The sequence below is a fragment of the Bombus terrestris genome, chromosome 5 (assembly GCF_910591885.1).
Source record: "Bombus terrestris chromosome 5, iyBomTerr1.2, whole genome shotgun sequence".
NCBI classification, from domain to species: domain Eukaryota; kingdom Metazoa; phylum Arthropoda; class Insecta; order Hymenoptera; family Apidae; genus Bombus; species Bombus terrestris.
In genome coordinates this window covers 1,097,611-1,116,900 of record NC_063273.1, presented here as the reverse complement: position 1 = coordinate 1,116,900, position 19,290 = coordinate 1,097,611, and the positions used below count along the sequence as shown (strand labels likewise).

The following is a 19,290-nucleotide window of genomic DNA, read 5'->3' as shown; positions in this document are numbered from 1 at the left end:
GTCAAACACAGTTGCACACGTGCGTTCAATGTGTGCCATATTTCTAATAATTTTTTCTAATAATGTAATCTTTCGTTCTTTATTTCGAATTCATTGTTATCTTTTGAATGAATAACATTTTCTCCTTTAATTAATTATCGGAGACTTTAATGGAACTCTACATGAAATGTTTGAAAAATATAGACTATGGTACGAAGTAGTACAATTAAACAAGATAATACACGTAGAATTTTTTATGCACACATGTTTCCATATACGAGTTTCCGCGTACTATGTCATCGTATTTACGTAATATTATTGTATACCGTTTACAATATTATTTTTTTAGATCTAACTTTTCAATACAGTATATACATTTTGCCCTATATTTTTGCAATTTAATTCTATATTGCTTATTTAATGAAAAATAACTTTTTTGATAAATCGCTTTTCGTTCTTCGCATTTAATCTAGAATAAACTAGAAGAGAGAAGCATATAGTAATAAGTTATTATTTATATTGCTACTGCTTCACTATTTCTTATTATTGCAGGAGTTATTTCAGGGTCATGTGAGATTAAAAAATATGCCTGTGATTATGCTAAAGCTTCACTGATAATGGTTATGTACTCTTATTTGCAACTCATAATGATTCTAGCTGAAGTAGAGCATTCAGTTGGATTCTCTTAGTGAAAGGTACAAAATTTAGGTGCTGGTTCCAAGGAATATAGACATGGATTACTATGTGGGTGTTGATGTAGGAACAGGAAGTGCTCGAGCTGCTCTAGTGTCTTCCACAGGAAAGATACTGAAAATGACGACATGCCCACTTGAAATTTTCCACCCCGCTCCTAATTTTTATGAACAATCATCTGATAATATTTGGAGTGCAGTTTGCCATGTAGTAAAGGTACTAACTTCAGCTGAATTAATCTATATTGTTTATAATAAATTCAAATATCTATACATAATTTATTTATTATTGTTTGTAGTCAGTTGTAGCTGATATCTCTGCAGAATATGTACGGGGTATTGGCTTTGCTGCTACTTGTTCATTGGTAGCAATTGACAAAACAGGATCACCAGTCACAGTTAGTCCAACAGGTAAATTAACAAATGAATTGCAATTCTTCTTTCAATTGCACGAAATGTTTGTTTACCAATGGAATTTTTATTACAGGTGAAGATAAACAGAATGTTATATTATGGATGGACCATAGAGCACAGAAAGAAGCTGATTTTATAAATGAACAGAATCACGAGATGCTTCAGTATGTAGGTGGGAAAGTATCGTTAGAGATGCAAACACCCAAAATGTTGTGGCTCAAAAATAATCTACCTTCATCTTGGAACCGCGCAGCACTGCTATTTGATCTGCCTGATTTCTTAACCTGGAAAGCTACAGATTCTGAATCAAGGTAGCAATATTATTGTATGCCAGTACAAACACACGAATATTCTATTTACAACTTTCTAATCCGATTTCAGATCTCTATGCTCTTTGTGGAACTATAGCGCAAAAATTATTCAATTAGTTTTCGTTATTAGAGCAGCAATCAGTACACGTTAACAACAAAATTATGTACCATATCGTCGTTCACTGCTATGGGTATTTGGGGTCTTACAAAAAAGAAGGGTGATAATGAAACAATCATAACTACAAAAGAAGTTCTAATAGCAAAAGCCGATGCATTATACGAGCAAGAACAATACCAGGAAATACATGACCTTCTAATAAATTATAAAGTAATTACATTATGTATATCACTTATAAATGTAGATAACAAAACTGAACATTTTTCTAGGATAGCGGTGATATTGAAATTATATGGCGTTTGTGTAGAGCAATGTATAAATTGTCTAAAATTGTGAGCGAAGTAGATGGAAAGAAATTAATTTTCGAAGCTTATGATTTAATACTCAAGGCACTTGAAATAAAAGAGGATAATTGGGCTGCACACAAATGGGCATCGATTCTTCTTAATTCTAAGACTCTTTATGAAGGAGTAAAAGCACAAATAAAAGAGTCATATAATATTAAGAAACATATGCTGGTATATTTCATGATAATATATTAATATATATATGTAGTATATAATATATATATATATTATACTTCTAAATATTTCGTTCCCTGACACAATGTCAAGCAATTGATCGAATATGTTTAATATCGCAGAGAGCAATGGAACTAAATCCAAAAGAACCGACACTTATGTACATGCTTGGTACTTGGTGCTATCAAGTTGCCGATTTAACATGGTATCAAAGAAAAATTGCATCTGTAATATTCGGAGAACCACCATCTTCATCATTCGAAGAAGCTCTAAAATACTTTGAAACCGCAGAGGAAATTGATCCCAATTTCTACAGTCAAAATTTATTAATGTTGGGCAAAACCTACTTAAAATTAAATCTAAAAGAGCTAGCTATGAAATATTTAAAAATGGCCCTTGAATATCCTGCAAAGAACGAAGATGATCGAGATGCTAAACAGGAAGCACAAAAGTTGTTAAAGAAATTTTAACAAACTCGACAGAAATTATAATCTATTATATGATAAATTGGAATTGAAGGGATAAAGTAAATTTAGAGTCAATCTTTTCAGTAGAAGTATAAAATTTATTTACTATAAAGTGCAATAGTACATATGTGCGATGAGCTTTTTATACATAACATCTAAGATATTAATCACTATTTGAAGATTTCAAACTACTATAAACATGTATATTTTATAAAATGTTTCATATTAAATATTTTATACAATCTTTAATAATATGTAAGAAAGTAAGTTAAATAATTAATTTCTAAGTCGAATTAATTTATCGGTCAGGAGAGTCTTCAACTTCATTCATCTCGTTGCGAATGGCGTCAAGTGCTTTTTGTTGCAAATTGGAGAGCATCCGGAGATATTGACGTGCTTCAGGACCGCCCATGTTCATTCCTTGTGTTCCCATCAAATGGCATAAAAGGAGAAGATGCAGGGCAAATTGTGTACGGAATTCACCACACGGGCAACTATAGTTTACTACAACGTAATCCGGTGGTAGTTGGTCTTCCGGAGGTGATGGTACGACATGCAAATGGTTATATCCAAGTCGGCACTGCTCCATCGTTTTGTTATAAGGCACAATCTGGAAAAATAAAATTCACAAATTGTTTAAGAAATCGGTGGAAGAAACGATTTGAAGGAAATAAAATACTTACTGCTCCAAGTGTGACGAAGATGTATAAGGATGTTTCCAAATGGGAAGGATTCTCGAACGTGAAGAACTTTCGAACTCGAAGTACTTCCAGAAATGTAGAATTTTAAAAATTGCAAAATTAAAGCTCTCTCAGAACTTTCAAACGTTCTGTTCGATGTTCGAATTGGGAATGAATTTCCGAGCTAGTTGCCGAGCTTATACAGTCGACAGAGTCTGTTACCACCACCATACTTGTTTGTAGATTAAGAATTTTATGAGACCCCCTAGTTAGCAGGCAGGTAAAACCTAAACAGCTGTTAATTTGTTTAAGGGATAGACGGATTGGTGCGCGCGTATTCAGGTAGTCGAAATTTCTTTCTTAATCCTCAATTACCAAAGTCCGAGAATGCTTCCGAGGATAAACGATCACGATAGAGTTGGAGCAAAATGCGATTGTAATTTATTATTAGTCGTCGAGTAGGAAGCGAATACATTGCTTTTTTTTTAAATTTACGCTCTTTAATAAATAATAATTTATGTGTCACCTCTATATGGGTTACATGGTTATCACCACTGGGCTATTAGAGCAACAATCGTCTCGGGCGGTAGTTTATGTTCTATGTTTACATTCGTAGGAGTTCGCCAATATTATAATTATGAGTTATTCGAAGTACGTATATCGCTTAAATATATTCGAACGAATGATATACTTTATACAGAATTATATACTGAAACATTGAACGATAGATACATCTACCATCGCTTTATTATTTCTTATGCATTAATTACACAGTCGTCGTATTAAGTATATAGTAAGTACAGCAGAGAATTATTTGTTCGGTAATAGTTGTCGGTTGAGCTATTCCGAAGATTATATCGTAAATATCGTTTGGCTTCGAATATATTTTATGATCAAGGGACAGCTTCTTGTTATTGGTATTTGGCGGAGGGTAACGATGAGTCAATGAGTCGTAAACTCCTAGGCAAGTTCAGGGAGAGGACAAGGGGTAGCTGCATAATTCAAAAGCGTTAATAGTTCCCGTTTTCCATTTGCTTGAAAGAACGATTCATTGTCGGTAGATATAAAGACGATATTATTCGTTATTTATTAGGAACGTACATTAATACAAGTTGTGCTTATAGAATTAAGTTGTAGAAAATAACGGCAGTAATTGATCAATGCGAGTATCGAAAATTGAATTTTAATTTCCGATGCTCTCGGATTCGTTAATTATTTAAATCTTTTAACAATGAATTTTAATATAAAATAAACTAGATCTTTATCCTTTTCTATCGCTTAAGATATTTTTATTGCTTTTTATTTCAACCGTATTATTATTTTCAACGTGTATTATTTCAATTTTCAGCGTGTATCTTAATTATTCGCGTATAATTAATATTATGAAATCGATTCGTTCGGTTTCTTTTATATCGTTTCAAAACGGGTAACTCAAGCTCTTCGAATTTCTCAAAGCTATCCCTTATTAAACGTTCGACAATTGGCCATTCACCTTTCGCATTTTATCTTGCTTCGCTTGAAATCGATTATAATAGGAAACTAATTATACTATTTAACCGCGCTAGTATATATTATGTATGCACGAGAATTAAAGATATTCAAGAAATTATTCCATGTTCAATTTGTACACCTATTTACAAATACAAATACTTTTACTTTACGAAAGTTTATTTCATGTACAGTCTTTCATGGCTGGAGTTAGCGTCATTAAAGCGTTCTCCATATTTTTCCTTTCTGTTTCGGTTTTAAGAGTACCCCATACTTTTTCCAGCTTTTGTTGTTGATATCTCTAAAAAACAAGTTTCAATTCGTCGACTCAATTTTGGAGCACGTATTTTTTAATTCTGATTCTGTATGATTTAACAATTTTACTTACTTTGATAAAGAGGAAACAATGTTTCAATGTTGCACCCACGTAAAGTATTTTTACTGATACTAAACGTCCTGCTATGTCATTTATGATTGGGATAGCCTTTAGTAAAAATTTGTGGGGGCCATGTCTGGTTTTCACTAATGCAATTTTTGTATGTATATTGCAATACTTTGCTAGAAAGAAAATTTTATAAAATCGTATATCACATATATATTCCAAATTCAATCTTCCGCTTTCAACTTATACCAATTTCAATGCAAAGATTTTATATTACCGCTAAAACCAGCTTTTATCGTTGCAACTCCAAAATCACCATACAACTGTTGTACTTTTTGTTGAATAGCATTATGCAAAATCATAGTTTTTAATTGTAAAGGCTTGTTAGATTTATCACCAACAGTTATTTCAAATATTATGTATCTACGAATATATGTAGAATTAATTACACAAATTGCACATTCGTGAAAACATAGATTGTAATAAAGTATTTAATAAAAATATATAATAAATAAATAGACATAATAATAGTTTATAATAAAAAAACATAGAAATTCTATTACTGAATTATCAAAATAAATAAACAAATGTAGAATATTTTATTACCTGTTTTTAAAGCGAACCATGGTTTTAGGTTATATGCAATACACTAAAGCATCAATTGCTCCAGAAAACAACACTTAGCAAGAGATTCCATAGTAAGAATATGAACAATTAATAAATTTACGCCATTTAACAACAAAATACTGATACATTGCACGTTTTCACAAAATTATAACATACGAAACGGCGCTGCATCCACGTGCACTGCACTTGATTATTCGATAGATAAGGTAATGCTAGGTCACTGTCAAACACAGTTGCACACGTGCGTTCAATGTGTGCCATATTTCTAATAATTTTTTCTAATAATGTAATCTTTCGTTCTTTATTTCGAATTCATTGTTATCTTTTGAATGAATAACATTTTCTCCTTTAATTAATTATCGGAGACTTTAATGGAACTCTACATGAAATGTTTGAAAAATATAGACTATGGTACGAAGTAGTACAATTAAACAAGATAATACACGTAGAATTTTTTATGCACACATGTTTCCATATACGAGTTTCCGCGTACTATGTCATCGTATTTACGTAATATTATTGTATACCGTTTACAATATTATTTTTTTAGATCTAACTTTTCAATACAGTATATACATTTTGCCCTATATTTTTGCAATTTAATTCTATATTGCTTATTTAATGAAAAATAACTTTTTTGATAAATCGCTTTTCGTTCTTCGCATTTAATCTAGAATAAACTAGAAGAGAGAAGCATATAGTAATAAGTTATTATTTATATTGCTACTGCTTCACTATTTCTTATTATTGCAGGAGTTATTTCAGGGTCATGTGAGATTAAAAAATATGCCTGTGATTATGCTAAAGCTTCACTGATAATGGTTATGTACTCTTATTTGCAACTCATAATGATTCTAGCTGAAGTAGAGCATTCAGTTGGATTCTCTTAGTGAAAGGTACAAAATTTAGGTGCTGGTTCCAAGGAATATAGACATGGATTACTATGTGGGTGTTGATGTAGGAACAGGAAGTGCTCGAGCTGCTCTAGTGTCTTCCACAGGAAAGATACTGAAAATGACGACATGCCCACTTGAAATTTTCCACCCCGCTCCTAATTTTTATGAACAATCATCTGATAATATTTGGAGTGCAGTTTGCCATGTAGTAAAGGTACTAACTTCAGCTGAATTAATCTATATTGTTTATAATAAATTCAAATATCTATACATAATTTATTTATTATTGTTTGTAGTCAGTTGTAGCTGATATCTCTGCAGAATATGTACGGGGTATTGGCTTTGCTGCTACTTGTTCATTGGTAGCAATTGACAAAACAGGATCACCAGTCACAGTTAGTCCAACAGGTAAATTAACAAATGAATTGCAATTCTTCTTTCAATTGCACGAAATGTTTGTTTACCAATGGAATTTTTATTACAGGTGAAGATAAACAGAATGTTATATTATGGATGGACCATAGAGCACAGAAAGAAGCTGATTTTATAAATGAACAGAATCACGAGATGCTTCAGTATGTAGATGGGAAAGTATCGTTAGAGATGCAAACACCCAAAATGTTGTGGCTCAAAAATAATCTACCTTCATCTTGGAACCGCGCAGCACTGCTATTTGATCTGCCTGATTTCTTAACCTGGAAAGCTACAGATTCTGAATCAAGGTAGCAATATTATTGTATGCCAGTACAAACACACGAATATTCTATTTACAACTTTCTAATCCGATTTCAGATCTCTATGCTCTTTGTGGAACTATAGCGCAAAAATTATTCAATTAGTTTTCGTTATTAGAGCAGCAATCAGTACACGTTAACAACAAAATTATGTACCATATCGTCGTTCACTGCTATGGGTATTTGGGGTCTTACAAAAAAGAAGGGTGATAATGAAACAATCATAACTACAAAAGAAGTTCTAATAGCAAAAGCCGATGCATTATACGAGCAAGAACAATACCAGGAAATACATGACCTTCTAATAAATTATAAAGTAATTACATTATGTATATCACTTATAAATGTAGATAACAAAACTGAACATTTTTCTAGGATAGCGGTGATATTGAAATTATATGGCGTTTGTGTAGAGCAATGTATAAATTGTCTAAAATTGTGAGCGAAGTAGATGGAAAGAAATTAATTTTCGAAGCTTATGATTTAATACTCAAGGCACTTGAAATAAAAGAGGATAATTGGGCTGCACACAAATGGGCATCGATTCTTCTTAATTCTAAGACTCTTTATGAAGGAGTAAAAGCACAAATAAAAGAGTCATATAATATTAAGAAACATATGCTGGTATATTTCATGATAATATATTAATATATATATGTAGTATATAATATATATATATATTATACTTCTAAATATTTCGTTCCCTGACACAATGTCAAGCAATTGATCGAATATGTTTAATATCGCAGAGAGCAATGGAACTAAATCCAAAAGAACCGACACTTATGTACATGCTTGGTACTTGGTGCTATCAAGTTGCCGATTTAACATGGTATCAAAGAAAAATTGCATCTGTAATATTCGGAGAACCACCATCTTCATCATTCGAAGAAGCTCTAAAATACTTTGAAACCGCAGAGGAAATTGATCCCAATTTCTACAGTCAAAATTTATTAATGTTGGGCAAAACCTACTTAAAATTAAATCTAAAAGAGCTAGCTATGAAATATTTAAAAATGGCCCTTGAATATCCTGCAAAGAACGAAGATGATCGAGATGCTAAACAGGAAGCACAAAAGTTGTTAAAGAAATTTTAACAAACTCGACAGAAATTATAATCTATTATATGATAAATTGGAATTGAAGGGATAAAGTAAATTTAGAGTCAATCTTTTCAGTAGAAGTATAAAATTTATTTACTATAAAGTGCAATAGTACATATGTGCGATGAGCTTTTTATACATAACATCTAAGATATTAATCACTATTTGAAGATTTCAAACTACTATAAACATGTATATTTTATAAAATGTTTCATATTAAATATTTTATACAATCTTTAATAATATGTAAGAAAGTAAGTTAAATAATTAATTTCTAAGTCGAATTAATTTATCGGTCAGGAGAGTCTTCAACTTCATTCATCTCGTTGCGAATGGCGTCAAGTGCTTTTTGTTGCAAATTGGAGAGCATCCGGAGATATTGACGTGCTTCAGGACCGCCCATGTTCATTCCTTGTGTTCCCATCAAATGGCATAAAAGGAGAAGATGCAGGGCAAATTGTGTACGGAATTCACCACACGGGCAACTATAGTTTACTACAACGTAATCCGGTGGTAGTTGGTCTTCCGGAGGTGATGGTACGACATGCAAATGGTTATATCCAAGTCGGCACTGCTCCATCGTTTTGTTATAAGGCACAATCTGGAAAAATAAAATTCACAAATTGTTTAAGAAATCGGTGGAAGAAACGATTTGAAGGAAATAAAATACTTACTGCTCCAAGTGTGACGAAGATGTATAAGGATGTTTCCAAATGGGAAGGATTCTCGAACGTGAAGAACTTTCGAACTCGAAGTACTTCCAGAAATGTAGAATTTTAAAAATTGCAAAATTAAAGCTCTCTCAGAACTTTCAAACGTTCTGTTCGATGTTCGAATTGGGAATGAATTTCCGAGCTAGTTGCCGAGCTTATACAGTCGACAGAGTCTGTTACCACCACCATACTTGTTTGTAGATTAAGAATTTTATGAGACCCCCTAGTTAGCAGGCAGGTAAAACCTAAACAGCTGTTAATTTGTTTAAGGGATAGACGGATTGGTGCGCGCGTATTCAGGTAGTCGAAATTTCTTTCTTAATCCTCAATTACCAAAGTCCGAGAATGCTTCCGAGGATAAACGATCACGATAGAGTTGGAGCAAAATGCGATTGTAATTTATTATTAGTCGTCGAGTAGGAAGCGAATACATTGCTTTTTTTTTAAATTTACGCTCTTTAATAAATAATAATTTATGTGTCACCTCTATATGGGTTACATGGTTATCACCACTGGGCTATTAGAGCAACAATCGTCTCGGGCGGTAGTTTATGTTCTATGTTTACATTCGTAGGAGTTCGCCAATATTATAATTATGAGTTATTCGAAGTACGTATATCGCTTAAATATATTCGAACGAATGATATACTTTATACAGAATTATATACTGAAACATTGAACGATAGATACATCTACCATCGCTTTATTATTTCTTATGCATTAATTACACAGTCGTCGTATTAAGTATATAGTAAGTACAGCAGAGAATTATTTGTTCGGTAATAGTTGTCGGTTGAGCTATTCCGAAGATTATATCGTAAATATCGTTTGGCTTCGAATATATTTTATGATCAAGGGACAGCTTCTTGTTATTGGTATTTGGCGGAGGGTAACGATGAGTCAATGAGTCGTAAACTCCTAGGCAAGTTCAGGGAGAGGACAAGGGGTAGCTGCATAATTCAAAAGCGTTAATAGTTCCCGTTTTCCATTTGCTTGAAAGAACGATTCATTGTCGGTAGATATAAAGACGATATTATTCGTTATTTATTAGGAACGTACATTAATACAAGTTGTGCTTATAGAATTAAGTTGTAGAAAATAACGGCAGTAATTGATCAATGCGAGTATCGAAAATTGAATTTTAATTTCCGATGCTCTCGGATTCGTTAATTATTTAAATCTTTTAACAATGAATTTTAATATAAAATAAACTAGATCTTTATCCTTTTCTATCGCTTAAGATATTTTTATTGCTTTTTATTTCAACCGTATTATTATTTTCAACGTGTATTATTTCAATTTTCAGCGTGTATCTTAATTATTCGCGTATAATTAATATTATGAAATCGATTCGTTCGGTTTCTTTTATATCGTTTCAAAACGGGTAACTCAAGCTCTTCGAATTTCTCAAAGCTATCCCTTATTAAACGTTCGACAATTGGCCATTCACCTTTCGCATTTTATCTTGCTTCGCTTGAAATCGATTATAATAGGAAACTAATTATACTATTTAACCGCGCTAGTATATATTATGTATGCACGAGAATTAAAGATATTCAAGAAATTATTCCATGTTCAATTTGTACACCTATTTACAAATACAAATACTTTTACTTTACGAAAGTTTATTTCATGTACAGTCTTTCATGGCTGGAGTTAGCGTCATTAAAGCGTTCTCCATATTTTTCCTTTCTGTTTCGGTTTTAAGAGTACCCCATACTTTTTCCAGCTTTTGTTGTTGATATCTCTAAAAAACAAGTTTCAATTCGTCGACTCAATTTTGGAGCACGTATTTTTTAATTCTGATTCTGTATGATTTAACAATTTTACTTACTTTGATAAAGAGGAAACAATGTTTCAATGTTGCACCCACGTAAAGTATTTTTACTGATACTAAACGTCCTGCTATGTCATTTATGATTGGGATAGCCTTTAGTAAAAATTTGTGGGGGCCATGTCTGGTTTTCACTAATGCAATTTTTGTATGTATATTGCAATACTTTGCTAGAAAGAAAATTTTATAAAATCGTATATCACATATATATTCCAAATTCAATCTTCCGCTTTCAACTTATACCAATTTCAATGCAAAGATTTTATATTACCGCTAAAACCAGCTTTTATCGCTGCAACTCCAAAATCACCATACAACTGTTGTACTTTTTGTTGAATAGCATTATGCAAAATCATAGTTTTTAATTGTAAAGGCTTGTTAGATTTATCACCAACAGTTATTTCAAATATTATGTATCTACGAATATATGTAGAATTAATTACACAAATTGCACATTCGTGAAAACATAGATTGTAATAAAGTATTTAATAAAAATATATAATAAATAAATAGACATAATAATAGTTTATAATAAAAAAACATAGAAATTCTATTACTGAATTATCAAAATAAATAAACAAATGTAGAATATTTTATTACCTGTTTTTAAAGCGAACCATGGTTTTAGGTTATATGCAATACACTAAAGCATCAATTGCTCCAGAAAACAACACTTAGCAAGAGATTCCATAGTAAGAATATGAACAATTAATAAATTTACGCCATTTAACAACAAAATACTGATACATTGCACGTTTTCACAAAATTATAACATACGAAACGGCGCTGCATCCACGTGCACTGCACTTGATTATTCGATAGATAAGGTAATGCTAGGTCACTGTCAAACACAGTTGCACACGTGCGTTCAATGTGTGCCATATTTCTAATAATTTTTTCTAATAATGTAATCTTTCGTTCTTTATTTCGAATTCATTGTTATCTTTTGAATGAATAACATTTTCTCCTTTAATTAATTATCGGAGACTTTAATGGAACTCTACATGAAATGTTTGAAAAATATAGACTATGGTACGAAGTAGTACAATTAAACAAGATAATACACGTAGAATTTTTTATGCACACATGTTTCCATATACGAGTTTCCGCGTACTATGTCATCGTATTTACGTAATATTATTGTATACCGTTTACAATATTATTTTTTTAGATCTAACTTTTCAATACAGTATATACATTTTGCCCTATATTTTTGCAATTTAATTCTATATTGCTTATTTAATGAAAAATAACTTTTTTGATAAATCGCTTTTCGTTCTTCGCATTTAATCTAGAATAAACTAGAAGAGAGAAGCATATAGTAATAAGTTATTATTTATATTGCTACTGCTTCACTATTTCTTATTATTGCAGGAGTTATTTCAGGGTCATGTGAGATTAAAAAATATGCCTGTGATTACGCTAAAGCTTCACTGATAATGGTTATGTACTCTTATTTGCAACTCATAATGATTCTAGCTGAAGTAGAGCATTCAGTTGGATTCTCTTAGTGAAAGGTACAAAATTTAGGTGCTGGTTCCAAGGAATATAGACATGGATTACTATGTGGGTGTTGATGTAGGAACAGGAAGTGCTCGAGCTGCTCTAGTGTCTTCCACAGGAAAGATACTGAAAATGACGACATGCCCACTTGAAATTTTCCACCCCGCTCCTAATTTTTATGAACAATCATCTGATAATATTTGGAGTGCAGTTTGCCATGTAGTAAAGGTACTAACTTCAGCTGAATTAATCTATATTGTTTATAATAAATTCAAATATCTATACATAATTTATTTATTATTGTTTGTAGTCAGTTGTAGCTGATATCTCTGCAGAATATGTACGGGGTATTGGCTTTGCTGCTACTTGTTCATTGGTAGCAATTGACAAAACAGGATCACCAGTCACAGTTAGTCCAACAGGTAAATTAACAAATGAATTGCAATTCTTCTTTCAATTGCACGAAATGTTTGTTTACCAATGGAATTTTTATTACAGGTGAAGATAAACAGAATGTTATATTATGGATGGACCATAGAGCACAGAAAGAAGCTGATTTTATAAATGAACAGAATCACGAGATGCTTCAGTATGTAGGTGGGAAAGTATCGTTAGAGATGCAAACACCCAAAATGTTGTGGCTCAAAAATAATCTACCTTCATCTTGGAACCGCGCAGCACTGCTATTTGATCTGCCTGATTTCTTAACCTGGAAAGCTACAGATTCTGAATCAAGGTAGCAATATTATTGTATGCCAGTACAAACACACGAATATTCTATTTACAACTTTCTAATCCGATTTCAGATCTCTATGCTCTTTGTGGAACTATAGCGCAAAAATTATTCAATTAGTTTTCGTTATTAGAGCAGCAATCAGTACACGTTAACAACAAAATTATGTACCATATCGTCGTTCACTGCTATGGGTATTTGGGGTCTTACAAAAAAGAAGGGTGATAATGAAACAATCATAACTACAAAAGAAGTTCTAATAGCAAAAGCCGATGCATTATACGAGCAAGAACAATACCAGGAAATACATGACCTTCTAATAAATTATAAAGTAATTACATTATGTATATCACTTATAAATGTAGATAACAAAACTGAACATTTTTCTAGGATAGCGGTGATATTGAAATTATATGGCGTTTGTGTAGAGCAATGTATAAATTGTCTAAAATTGTGAGCGAAGTAGATGGAAAGAAATTAATTTTCGAAGCTTATGATTTAATACTCAAGGCACTTGAAATAAAAGAGGATAATTGGGCTGCACACAAATGGGCATCGATTCTTCTTAATTCTAAGACTCTTTATGAAGGAGTAAAAGCACAAATAAAAGAGTCATATAATATTAAGAAACATATGCTGGTATATTTCATGATAATATATTAATATATATATGTAGTATATAATATATATATATATTATACTTCTAAATATTTCGTTCCCTGACACAATGTCAAGCAATTGATCGAATATGTTTAATATCGCAGAGAGCAATGGAACTAAATCCAAAAGAACCGACACTTATGTACATGCTTGGTACTTGGTGCTATCAAGTTGCCGATTTAACATGGTATCAAAGAAAAATTGCATCTGTAATATTCGGAGAACCACCATCTTCATCATTCGAAGAAGCTCTAAAATACTTTGAAACCGCAGAGGAAATTGATCCCAATTTCTACAGTCAAAATTTATTAATGTTGGGCAAAACCTACTTAAAATTAAATCTAAAAGAGCTAGCTATGAAATATTTAAAAATGGCCCTTGAATATCCTGCAAAGAACGAAGATGATCGAGATGCTAAACAGGAAGCACAAAAGTTGTTAAAGAAATTTTAACAAACTCGACAGAAATTATAATCTATTATATGATAAATTGGAATTGAAGGGATAAAGTAAATTTAGAGTCAATCTTTTCAGTAGAAGTATAAAATTTATTTACTATAAAGTGCAATAGTACATATGTGCGATGAGCTTTTTATACATAACATCTAAGATATTAATCACTATTTGAAGATTTCAAACTACTATAAACATGTATATTTTATAAAATGTTTCATATTAAATATTTTATACAATCTTTAATAATATGTAAGAAAGTAAGTTAAATAATTAATTTCTAAGTCGAATTAATTTATCGGTCAGGAGAGTCTTCAACTTCATTCATCTCGTTGCGAATGGCGTCAAGTGCTTTTTGTTGCAAATTGGAGAGCATCCGGAGATATTGACGTGCTTCAGGACCGCCCATGTTCATTCCTTGTGTTCCCATCAAATGGCATAAAAGGAGAAGATGCAGGGCAAATTGTGTACGGAATTCACCACACGGGCAACTATAGTTTACTACAACGTAATCCGGTGGTAGTTGGTCTTCCGGAGGTGATGGTACGACATGCAAATGGTTATATCCAAGTCGGCACTGCTCCATCGTTTTGTTATAAGGCACAATCTGGAAAAATAAAATTCACAAATTGTTTAAGAAATCGGTGGAAGAAACGATTTGAAGGAAATAAAATACTTACTGCTCCAAGTGTGACGAAGATGTATAAGGATGTTTCCAAATGGGAAGGATTCTCGAACGTGAAGAACTTTCGAACTCGAAGTACTTCCAGAAATGTAGAATTTTAAAAATTGCAAAATTAAAGCTCTCTCAGAACTTTCAAACGTTCTGTTCGATGTTCGAATTGGGAATGAATTTCCGAGCTAGTTGCCGAGCTTATACAGTCGACAGAGTCTGTTACCACCACCATACTTGTTTGTAGATTAAGAATTTTATGAGACCCCCTAGTTAGCAGGCAGGTAAAACCTAAACAGCTGTTAATTTGTTTAAGGGATAGACGGATTGGTGCGCGCGTATTCAGGTAGTCGAAATTTCTTTCTTAATCCTCAATTACCAAAGTCCGAGAATGCTTCCGAGGATAAACGATCACGATAGAGTTGGAGCAAAATGCGATTGTAATTTATTATTAGTCGTCGAGTAGGAAGCGAATACATTGCTTTTTTTTTAAATTTACGCTCTTTAATAAATAATAATTTATGTGTCACCTCTATATGGGTTACATGGTTATCACCACTGGGCTATTAGAGCAACAATCGTCTCGGGCGGTAGTTTATGTTCTATGTTTACATTCGTAGGAGTTCGCCAATATTATAATTATGAGTTATTCGAAGTACGTATATCGCTTAAATATATTCGAACGAATGATATACTTTATACAGAATTATATACTGAAACATTGAACGATAGATACATCTACCATCGCTTTATTATTTCTTATGCATTAATTACACAGTCGTCGTATTAAGTATATAGTAAGTACAGCAGAGAATTATTTGTTCGGTAATAGTTGTCGGTTGAGCTATTCCGAAGATTATATCGTAAATATCGTTTGGCTTCGAATATATTTTATGATCAAGGGACAGCTTCTTGTTATTGGTATTTGGCGGAGGGTAACGATGAGTCAATGAGTCGTAAACTCCTAGGCAAGTTCAGGGAGAGGACAAGAGGTAGCTGCATAATTCAAAAGCGTTAATAGTTCCCGTTTTCCATTTGCTTGAAAGAACGATTCATTGTCGGTAGATATAAAGACGATATTATTCGTTATTTATTAGGAACGTACATTAATACAAGTTGTGCTTATAGAATTAAGTTGTAGAAAATAACGGCAGTAATTGATCAATGCGAGTATCGAAAATTGAATTTTAATTTCCGATGCTCTCGGATTCGTTAATTATTTAAAGCTTTTAACAATGAATTTTAATATAAAATAAACTAGATCTTTATCCTTTTCTATCGCTTAAGATATTTTTATTGCTTTTTATTTCAACCGTATTATTATTTTCAACGTGTATTATTTCAATTTTCAGCGTGTATCTTAATTATTCGCGTATAATTAATATTATGAAATCGATTCGTTCGGTTTCTTTTATATCGTTTCAAAACGGGTAACTCAAGCTCTTCGAATTTCTCAAAGCTATCCCTTATTAAACGTTCGACAGTTGGCCATTCACCTTTCGCATTTTATCGCTTATTATCATGAATATACAGACTGAATATCGTCTTTACAATTACATACTATCGACTATCACATTAAATAACGAGAGCTTTAGAAAAATTGTTGAATTTGATCGTGTATCTATCGTCGTCTTAAGCATACAAGTCGATTAAATTAAGCTGAAAAAGGAATGCTCTGTCGATTATCGTTATTATGCTCGTTAACTTTACAGGAACAGCATCTTGAGGTCGATGTTGAATAATTTCCGATCAGATGCAACAAAGTTCGCGGATATGTCGATGTAGAGAAACTCTCGTCGCCATTTGTTGTGTCTACTACATATATTTACATGGTTAAAATCGCCAATACGTTCGAAATACGTTGTTTATTTGCACGTGTACTCCTCGGTACGCTCTGTGCACGTTTCACAATGCACGCGGCAGCACCAGTGAAATTTGCATCTGCATTGCCACGTTCTTGTGAACTGATGTGTGTTGTAACCGCGACCACAGCACATTAGATCGCATCCGTCCGTACCTGAAACATCAATCGTTTTTACCATCGTCAAAATTTAAGATATTGGAAACTACGAAGCTTTTCGTTAAATAGCCTGCAGCGATAAAAGGATAGAACGTCGAATATCATATATACGTCACCTTTGCTAGTACGATTGCAATATCTGCCTTGGGTTCCTAGACTACCTTGCGCCAAATCTGGCTCACAGTAATTAGGCGAGGGTTGTAAAAACACAAGGTCGCTTCTCTTTGGAATCCTTTTCTGTCCTACGCTCGAACCCCCGCTTGACTTTGTCCTTTTCAATACCAAGTGTGGCCTCCTTGGTTTCGTTGCTTTCTTTGGGGGTTGTCGATCGTGTCGAGTCTTTCCAACGTCGTTTGGTTTCCCTTGAGTTTTCGCGTCGTTCCCCAGGATCGGCACTATTTCAGCCGACGTTGAATGCAACGTATCCAAACTCTGCGAGAACGAGTAAGAAACGATAAAATTATTACTCGTGAAAGTAGTTTACGAATTATTATGCTACGTTCGAACATTTATCTTCACGCGCTTCGTAAGCCATTTCCATAAGAAATTTTATCATAGCTTCTACAACAGGTCCGTACCTAATCCCTGTTTGTCGAAATACGCAAACGTAATTTCCGATTTTAAACAAATTCGCCGTAAGAAAATGTTAGAATTGCCAACCGAACGTATAAAAAGATTCAACTCGTATCTGTAAGAGTCGTTGCGCAATTTAATTTCCGATATCGATATCGAATATTAAAAAACGTAAATTATCATCGAGAGCGTAACATTATTTCCATCGTCGCTGATAATTTAGCAACTACGCGAAAGAATGTTAACCTATCCTTAACGAATCGCTTTCTATATTCTCGCAGAAAATTTGTATTTTTGCCGCGCACTAACCGCGTATTAATTCTATATATTCAGGCAACATAGTGGAAAAATAGGCGTATCATATGTGGCGACGTAATCGTTTAGCGTTGCAATCGTCCGTAGAATATGATCATACGTTACGTCCTGGCAACGTCGACCCACTTTTACAGAAATTACCTGGATCGTAGGGGGTGGCGGTGGGGTAATCGCTATCACGGGCCTGGCTCTGTAATACTTTTTCATCAGTGCATCGCCGATCTGACGAAAACTAGGCAAGGTTCGCCAGCAGGTTCTCACGGTGCAAGAACCGGACACGCCGTGACATTTGCACTCTGTTTGCAGCAGAGCTTTAACTATCTGCAATGAAACAATACTCACGCAATTCAGCATGTAATCCATGCCGTTTATAGCAACATCGTAATTTCAAATTTCTATCTTTCCTACTATGTTAACGATCGATTATACGTCTTTAAGTCTAAAGTTCCTACGAAACGGCGAAATAATTATGCTATCGTTCGCTATTTTAAAGCTTGGCTAATTATTCTCCACGAACGTACGACTTTTATATTCGTATCGCGAAGAAATATCAATTTTTCAAAGTCGGCAATAGGGAAAATACGAGCACGTACTTCCGTGATTCGTTGTACGTTACATTTATCTTTTTCATATCGTGATTCTATCATTTTATCATCTGTAGTAGCTGCCGCTCTAACGATATCCTACGAAGCGAAGTAACTGCTACAGTTACCGACAAACTACGATTTTGCAAAAACTGCGAAACTCTGCTCTTACGATTAGAACACGTTCGCATCGTGTTCGATGCACGCGTTTCTCCGTCTCTTCGCTCATTGTGTGCCCGACGATCGACGCGTATGCTCGGAAAACTGGTTTACATTTCGAATTATCGGGAGACGGTGAGGGGCGGGTGCAGAGGTGGGTTGAAAAAAATCGTCTGGAGCATAAAGTACGCGGTGCGGCGAAGCGATCGACGTTAAGAATAAATCGTTAGCAGGCGCACAGATCGTACGCGCACGCGGAGGGCAACCACACGATATATGCGAGTTTTTATCGCCGTCTCGATAATAAAGCCCATCGAGGAAGACGAAAGCTCCGGGAACTTTCCCCAATTAAGCCTCGCCATTTACGCGTTCTACCTGCGGCACACAGTTCCATCCTTTCTCGCAAACCTTAATTTTAACTTTACCGTATAACGAATATACGTTTTATTCTCGAATTCCCGGACACTAATCTTTCTGACGCGAGACTAGATCCAACGACTAGATCAACGTCGGAATTTTGAGAATCAGGGTTAAATACCCTTCCGATCGTATTCGATAGTCTTTTGATCGGTTTTCACGGATGGAATATTTTAGTTAACCAAGGAATTTTTCAAGCAACGGAAAAGTTTCATTTTCGTATATTTTCAAAAGGTCCAAGG

The 19,290-nt window shown here is 33.5% G+C and overlaps 6 protein-coding genes across 13 annotated transcripts in view; 3 read left to right on the top strand and 3 right to left on the bottom strand.

Annotated features, from left to right (window-relative positions):
• Window positions 1-49: 49 nt before the first annotated feature.
• On the top strand, window positions 50-4,791 carry LOC125385157 (regulator of microtubule dynamics protein 1-like). 2 transcript variants are annotated; one of them, XR_007224178.1, is made up of 8 exons: window positions 50-189; window positions 532-888; window positions 971-1,082; window positions 1,159-1,396; window positions 1,467-1,724; window positions 1,784-2,032; window positions 2,158-3,048; window positions 3,144-4,791. XR_007224178.1 is itself a non-coding variant. In XM_048406136.1 (7 exons), exons 5-7 carry the CDS (start codon window positions 1,584-1,586, stop codon window positions 2,503-2,505), a joined length of 738 nt encoding a protein of 245 aa, XP_048262093.1. In that variant the 5' UTR covers window positions 50-189; window positions 532-888; window positions 971-1,082; window positions 1,159-1,396; window positions 1,467-1,583; the 3' UTR covers window positions 2,506-4,791. The 2 variants fall into 2 exon arrangements, 1 of the variants encoding a protein (XP_048262093.1); XM_048406136.1 differs by having other exon boundaries at window positions 2,158-4,791.
• A 41-nt stretch (window positions 4,792-4,832) lies between these two features.
• LOC125385179 (ribonuclease P/MRP protein subunit POP5-like) lies at window positions 4,833-5,886 on the bottom strand. Its single transcript, XM_048406181.1, has 4 exons — window positions 5,659-5,886; window positions 5,330-5,475; window positions 5,059-5,228; window positions 4,833-4,971 (listed from the first exon to the last, which is right to left on the bottom strand). The coding sequence occupies exons 1-4, from the start codon at window positions 5,676-5,678 to the stop codon at window positions 4,855-4,857; spliced, it is 453 nt and encodes a 150-aa protein (XP_048262138.1). The 5' UTR covers window positions 5,679-5,886; the 3' UTR covers window positions 4,833-4,854.
• Window positions 5,887-5,950: 64 nt separating this feature from the next.
• LOC125385158 (regulator of microtubule dynamics protein 1-like) lies at window positions 5,951-10,692 on the top strand. 2 transcript variants are annotated; one of them, XR_007224179.1, is made up of 8 exons: window positions 5,951-6,090; window positions 6,433-6,789; window positions 6,872-6,983; window positions 7,060-7,297; window positions 7,368-7,625; window positions 7,685-7,933; window positions 8,059-8,949; window positions 9,045-10,692. XR_007224179.1 is itself a non-coding variant. In XM_048406137.1 (7 exons), exons 5-7 carry the CDS (start codon window positions 7,485-7,487, stop codon window positions 8,404-8,406), a joined length of 738 nt encoding a protein of 245 aa, XP_048262094.1. In that variant the 5' UTR covers window positions 5,951-6,090; window positions 6,433-6,789; window positions 6,872-6,983; window positions 7,060-7,297; window positions 7,368-7,484; the 3' UTR covers window positions 8,407-10,692. The 2 variants fall into 2 exon arrangements, 1 of the variants encoding a protein (XP_048262094.1); XM_048406137.1 differs by having other exon boundaries at window positions 8,059-10,692.
• A 41-nt stretch (window positions 10,693-10,733) lies between these two features.
• On the bottom strand, window positions 10,734-11,698 carry LOC125385171 (ribonuclease P/MRP protein subunit POP5-like). Its single transcript, XM_048406172.1, has 4 exons — window positions 11,560-11,698; window positions 11,231-11,376; window positions 10,960-11,129; window positions 10,734-10,872 (listed from the first exon to the last, which is right to left on the bottom strand). The coding sequence occupies exons 1-4, from the start codon at window positions 11,577-11,579 to the stop codon at window positions 10,756-10,758; spliced, it is 453 nt and encodes a 150-aa protein (XP_048262129.1). The 5' UTR covers window positions 11,580-11,698; the 3' UTR covers window positions 10,734-10,755.
• A 151-nt stretch (window positions 11,699-11,849) lies between these two features.
• Window positions 11,850-15,129, top strand: LOC100642687 (regulator of microtubule dynamics protein 1-like). Of its 4 annotated transcripts, XR_007224177.1 has the most exons (8): window positions 11,850-11,991; window positions 12,334-12,690; window positions 12,773-12,884; window positions 12,961-13,198; window positions 13,269-13,526; window positions 13,586-13,834; window positions 13,960-14,850; window positions 14,946-15,129. XR_007224177.1 is itself a non-coding variant. In XM_048406132.1 (7 exons), the coding sequence occupies exons 5-7, from the start codon at window positions 13,386-13,388 to the stop codon at window positions 14,305-14,307; spliced, it is 738 nt and encodes a 245-aa protein (XP_048262089.1). In that variant the 5' UTR covers window positions 11,850-11,991; window positions 12,334-12,690; window positions 12,773-12,884; window positions 12,961-13,198; window positions 13,269-13,385; the 3' UTR covers window positions 14,308-15,129. The 4 variants fall into 4 exon arrangements, 3 of the variants coding, with proteins under 3 accessions (XP_048262089.1, XP_048262092.1, XP_048262090.1); XM_048406132.1 differs by having other exon boundaries at window positions 13,960-15,129; XM_048406135.1 differs by lacking the exon at window positions 11,850-11,991 and adding an exon at window positions 11,996-12,090 and having other exon boundaries at window positions 13,960-15,129.
• A 1,209-nt stretch (window positions 15,130-16,338) lies between these two features.
• LOC100646705 (protein Wnt-7b) overlaps window positions 16,339-19,290 on the bottom strand; it is a 117,380-nt gene continuing 114,428 nt past the window's right edge. For all 3 annotated transcript variants that reach the window (XM_048406121.1, XM_020863285.2, XM_048406120.1), the window contains exons 6-8: window positions 18,030-18,209; window positions 17,117-17,432; window positions 16,339-16,997 (exon numbers count right to left, since the gene is read on the bottom strand). In XM_048406121.1, coding sequence (XP_048262078.1) covers window positions 16,846-16,997; window positions 17,117-17,432; window positions 18,030-18,209 — 648 coding nt within the window. In that variant the 3' untranslated portion in view covers window positions 16,339-16,845. The remainder of the gene's footprint in view (window positions 16,998-17,116; window positions 17,433-18,029; window positions 18,210-19,290) is intronic.